The sequence below is a fragment of the Sinocyclocheilus anshuiensis genome, unplaced genomic scaffold (genome assembly GCF_001515605.1).
Source record: "Sinocyclocheilus anshuiensis isolate Anshui unplaced genomic scaffold, SAMN03320099.WGS_v1.1 scaffold524, whole genome shotgun sequence".
NCBI lineage: Eukaryota > Metazoa > Chordata > Actinopteri > Cypriniformes > Cyprinidae > Sinocyclocheilus > Sinocyclocheilus anshuiensis.
Window position 1 is genome coordinate 2,010,609 of NW_015555703.1, and position 6,050 is coordinate 2,016,658.

Below are 6,050 nucleotides of genomic sequence, written 5' to 3' on the forward strand. Positions count from 1 at the left end.
CAAAGACAGTTGGACATAGTGGTGTATTAGAGGTAAAAAATTATATAAATACTGTTCGGTTTCTTGCACAAACCGATCGTTTCGTGTCTTAGGACATCAATGTGTCGTCACGAGCCACAGGGTTTAATTTGGATTTGTCTGTGCATGTTTTTTTACTCTCATAGATTTTGTTACCATTGCCATGCATTATATGACTGACAGACTGCAACGGTTTGAGTTAAAAATCATAATTTGTGTTCTACTGAAGAAACAAAGTCACCTACACCTTGGATGCCCTGGGGGTAAGCAGATAAACATCAAATTTCATTTTTGGATGAACTATCCCTTTTTTAAATATGGGTACCAAACAGTTTCTGGTCCCCATTGACTTCCATAGTAATTTTTTTTCCCTACCATGGAAGTCAGTGGGGACCAACAACTATTTGGTTGCCCAGATTCTTCAAAATATCTTCTTTTGTGTTTAGCAGAAGAAAGAAACTAATAAGGTTTGAAACAACTTGAAGGTGAGTAAATGACGAAATTTTCATTTTTGGATGAACTGTCCCTTTAAATAGATGTCTCAGCATGTACATGTGCTATCTGGGACCCTATGCACACTAAGTAACCCTTAGCAAACAATACACAAACATGTGATTTAACTAAGTTAACTATAGATTATTCTTGACTAGGCATTCATTTAAAACAATATCATTGTTACTCATTAACTATAAAAGTTTAACACGAGTTGATTCTGTCTTCTGATAAGACTCTGGATGGTTTATATTTAACATATTCGTTCTCCAGATATTTTCAGATACCATGTATTCATTTTTTAAAGGAGAAAACAGAAATGTAATTTTACCCAGTGGTTGGTAAAATCTCGAAGAATCACTGCAGGGCCGAAGGATCGAGCCGGATTGATCCCACATCCCGTGAAACTGATCTACACACAGAAAAACAAAAGAGTCGTGGGTGAAAATAAGCTTCCCAATTTTTAATTGGTTAGGCTACCTTATTTTTATTTCTCTTAAAGCAGAAACTCATTTACATAACTAAACATTGCTCTGTTCGTGTCATGTTGCTTTATGTATTCATATAGCAGCCCTGGCAAAATGTAGAACAGTAACAGGAATGCTGACGCAGAAAAGAGACAGCAGCAGGAGAAGAGTGAATGCTGGTTACTCACGGCTGTCAAATGGCCCAGGCAAACACTGAGGCCGATGGCCAGAGGGGTGGAGCCTGTCACGTCCCGCCTTCTTTTGTCTGTGGTTGCTATGACACACAACACTAGCTGGAAGGTAGCGAAGAGTTCAATGCCAACACCTTGACCGGGAGAAATATTATTGCTTATCTGTAAATAAAAAGATTTCGTTTAGTTAGATTTTTGTGTAAATTCAAACTACTAATCAGTATTTCTAATCATTTATTTGCATGCATAAGCATCACAATCCATTTAAAGCAGAGGAAACACTAATTTTCTCTCAAAAAAATGAGGTATAAGTAAGAATAATCGTGTAAATTTAAATGCACCTTTGAGGTAAAAAATTAAGAAACAGTTTTGGGTTAGAGGACAGCCGTCTGATATCACTCAGCAATAACGTTTACTGGCAAAGCAAACAAGTGCATTACGCCTTCTTGAAATGTAAAGACAACATAATCACTGGAAAGAACGCCACCTCTGAAGACGGATGATAAGAGTATCGTTAGCCCACACGCCCATTCACAGTGACTGATTCTGACGCACTGAGCAGTCTTACTTCAGTATCACTAGCAACTATTATAGTTTTTGTTCAAATTATAAATCAGTTTTTATTTTTAAAATTTTCTGTTTTCATTTGAATTTTTGTAAAACTCTTAGTATTTTTGTTTTAAATGTCCATATAGCTTTTATTAATTTTTATTTTTATTTTAGTTTGTAAAAAAAAAGTTAAAGTAAATGAAAATGATAAATGTTGCTGAAATCAGTTTCAGATTTTTTTTATAATATATACTTTATATTTTAAAACTATAATTTATATATATATATATAAATGCACTAGCATATAGATGACTTAGTGTTCATCCTCTGTAGTCCCTACAAGTTTGTAAATCATAATCACAGTGAATTTAAAGTGAATTTGGTTGGAATAAAATTGACTCACTTGACAATTTTATATTTCTCTCTCTCTCTCTCTCTCTCTCTCTCTCTATATATATATATATATATATATATATATTATTTGTTTTTTATATAGTGTATACATTAATATAAAAATAACCCGGGCACTAGGTTTGTTTACCTTTTTTTTTTAATTGTATTTTTAACCTTTTTTCCCCAAGAGGTAAAATAAATGTAATATAAACTGTAATATAAACAGTACCAGCATACCGTAAAAGAGGAAAAATTCAAAGCAGTTACCTAAAGGATAGATTTGTGTGTGTGTGCTATTTGAACCTTACAATGACTTTTCTTGGTTTAACCTAATATAGTTAGATTTGTTCGTATTCTTGACTTACATAAAACCAAATTGAAATTTGATATATTTTTAACAGTGCAGAAAAATTAAATATTTCTCCATCTTGCTTTGTAACTAATTAATAATTCATGAAATTTAACATGATCTATTTGCTAGACTTAAAGTTTACATTCAATTACAGATCGGCTTATTCCAGTTTCATTGAAAAACATACATATCGATTATTTTAAAGTAGTAAGTATGCTGAATTGGAACTACAATAAGTGACTCAATCATGTAAACAGAGCAGTCCGAGACGGGGTGACTCAGCAGAGAAACTGAAAATCAGCGTACTCACCGTATTCAGCCCCAGGGCATTCCCATCGGTGACGCCATACACGATGCCACTCGCCAGCGCTGCACCAAACATCTGGGCCACAATGTACATCACAGCCTTCAGCAAGCTGATCTGACAGCTGGCCAGCAAGCCCAGCGTCACAGCTGGATTCAGATGGGCTCCGCTGAATTTTTGTAAAACTCTTAGTATTTTTGTTTTAAATGTCCATATAGCTTTTATTAATTTTTATTTTTATTTTAGTTTGTAAAAAAAAAGTTAAAGTAAATGAAAATGATAAATGTTGCTGAAATCAGTTTCAGATTTTTTTTATAATATATACTTTATATTTTAAAACTATAATTTATATATATATATATACGAGGCTTTGGGCAAGAGTGGCGATGGACAACCCAAACGCAAGTGCCACCTTGACCTCCTGATCTGGTTTGTCATTGTTGGAGTTTCCAACTGCAGCTGTAATGCTGAGGAAGATGAAGAGGGTCATACCCACCAGCTCGGCCAAAACAGCCCTCCAGAACGCCTTGCTCTTCAGTTCCTTCATGACTGGCAGCTCTGGGCACACGGATGAGTTAGTGTGAGGGTTTCTGAGGGCACTGAGTAAGTTTCTCTGCCAAAAGAGAGTATTTATAGGGCAGGTCCTGCTAATGAAACAGGGGGCGGGTTTAAGCTATGGGGGCAGAAAGAGTGAGTGAGAGAGAAGAGAAAAGGCAGGCAAAATGAATGAGAAATCCTTAGTTTTTCTTCCCCCTTTTCAACTCTCATTTCTTTAACACTTTAAATATATCAGAGAAGTGCATTATCCGGCCTAATTTAAACACCGAGCTCTATTTGATTTGAACACTAAAGCATCTAAACTTTTATTCTGTTCCAACAAACTAGTGTATTGTTACTATTTTTCACATTTTAGAATAATAGTAATTTCATCAAAGCAAAGTTTGGAAACTATGTAGTGGCTTAAAATGTTACATCAATCAAAACTTTAACATTTTAGTTCACTTCAAAGTTTTCACTCTTTGCTGAGATTACAGTTCTGCACACTCTGAACTTTCAGGACCATGAGGTACCATTCAGGTTAACCATCAATTAATTCGGCTGTTACCAGACTTTTGGCTGGACAGTTTGTAAAAGTCAAACAGAAAAAAGAAAAGTATACTGTATGTCATTTTCAGAAGCGTACAATGTAAAGGAGACAATTCAGATAAAGTTCACAACATGGGAGTGAAGGTGAGCTTAAATTCTGTCCCTCTATTTTAACCTAACGCTGACCCTAACCCTAACACACACACACACACACACACACACACACACACACACACACACACACACACACACACACAGAGAGAGAGAGAGGATGAGTTTTATATGTTTAATAGGGACATTCTATAGTCATAATGGTTATTACACTGTACAAACTCTATTTTCTATCCCCTTACCCTAACCCTACCCTTAAACCGACCCCTTAAAAAACTTAATTCTGGATGATTTATAAGCTGTTTTCCTCATGGAGACCAAAAATGTCCCCACTAGGTCAAAAATGACTGGTATTACGGTATTACTATACTTGTGGGTACATTTGGTCTCAATAATGTAAGGAATACCATGTACACACACACACACACACACACACACACACACACTTGTTGGGCTTCCAAAGATTTTCATTCTGTACAAATTGTACATTCTATCATGGAACCCTAACCATACTCTTTAACACCCTCACAGAAAACTTTCTGCTTTTTTGCAAGAAAAACAACAACATCACATAGCATGATTTATAAGGTGCTTTCCTCACAGGGACCAAAAATGTCCCCAAAAGTTAAAAAATACTAAATTTGGGTATTACCATCTCCTGACAGAAAACTTTCTTAATTTTTGCAGTTTGTTTTTAAAACTTTCTTTACTTGATCATTATACTGATTTTACAAATAAAGACATCTCGAAAAGGAGGTTTTGTCAGGTTTAGATAATTTCTGGGTTAAAATTTGTCTCCAAAGTACAGTGAAGTAGGCACACACACACACACACACACACACACACACACACACACACACACACACATTTCCCTCTTCACCTCAGACAACAGCAATTTTAACCTCCCTTTATACACTGTAGCCCAAGAAATGATTTGGACTCGTAAGCCACGCTTATAATATATGAATATCATTGCATTATGGCATATGCAAAAAATCAATTCAAGAACTTTTTCAGAGCTGTATTAAGTTTTTTGCTGTTTTCAAAGTCAACCAATGACACCAAAATATGAAACTTCACACACATTTTTCCACATATTGTATTAATGCTAACTGCACTCAACACCTGATTCTTATTGCCAAAATAAAGTCTTTAGAGGACATCTGCTATCAGTGCTTTGAGGATTTACCTGGCTCCTGCTGCAAATGAACTTGTGTGTGCCTTATCTCTCTAGAAGCACATGAACGTGTGTTTACATTGTTTGTTACAGTTTTGTACTCTAGGTACAAGCTGTGAATTAAACTGCACCTGTACAGTTCCTGTCAAAATGGATGTTTTATTGTACTTTCAAATCACACTCTACTTTGAATATATATAAGAAACTAGCAATACTGAATCAAAGCCAAAGTGGTAATTTCTCTCTTACATAGCAGGCAATGAACTGTAATTTTCACAGAAACATTTAACTCCCATAAATACGGAATATAAAGAATGCCATATTCTGGCACTCTTTGGTAATATAACCGGAGAACATCAGGATCTGCAGAAGACAAACATGTGATCCCAGCGAATGACAGAGTGCTGGATTTGTAGATATGTCTGACAGAGAACTGTTGATCCAGGGCCTGTGCCAATCAAGATATGACTCAATCGTAAATCACATGTTATTTGCATTCTCATAATTATTTTCTAACTATTATCACTATTTGGCTTATTAAAATGACCTTATTTCAGATTTATCTTTTCTTGTGAATTTAAATGAATGGGAATAAATGGAGTTTTGGATTTGATTCTATTCTATATAGAATTAATTCTGTATTTTATGATTACTATCATAATGCTCCTTACGTTCAATTCTTATCAGAAATACAATTCTTGACCTATTTTCAGTTGTAAAATACTCTTGTCGCAAATATTCTGTAATGTGGGGTTTGGGTTTTGTTTTTGTTTCATGTTCATGTTCATTTCTGTCCTGTTATGGCCATAGAGGCCGTTCATGAACTCACTGTTTGTCCTGCCATGGCCAAGTAGGCCGTTCATGAACTCACTGTCTGTCCTGCCACGGCCAAGGAGGCCGTTCATGAACT

The 6,050-nt window shown here is 35.4% G+C and overlaps 1 protein-coding gene across 1 annotated transcript in view; it reads right to left on the reverse strand.

The window, feature by feature from the left end:
- The window catches only part of LOC107671748 (aquaporin FA-CHIP-like), a 4,982-nt gene extending 1,617 nt beyond the window's left edge, over positions 1-3,365 (reverse strand). Inside the window, exons 1-4 of the mRNA XM_016464694.1 lie at positions 3,136-3,365; positions 2,773-2,951; positions 1,166-1,330; positions 842-922 (exon numbers count right to left, since the gene is read on the reverse strand). Coding sequence (XP_016320180.1) covers positions 842-922; positions 1,166-1,330; positions 2,773-2,951; positions 3,136-3,313 — 603 coding nt within the window. The 5' untranslated portion in view covers positions 3,314-3,365. The remainder of the gene's footprint in view (positions 1-841; positions 923-1,165; positions 1,331-2,772; positions 2,952-3,135) is intronic.
- Positions 3,366-6,050: the final 2,685 nt, after the last annotated feature.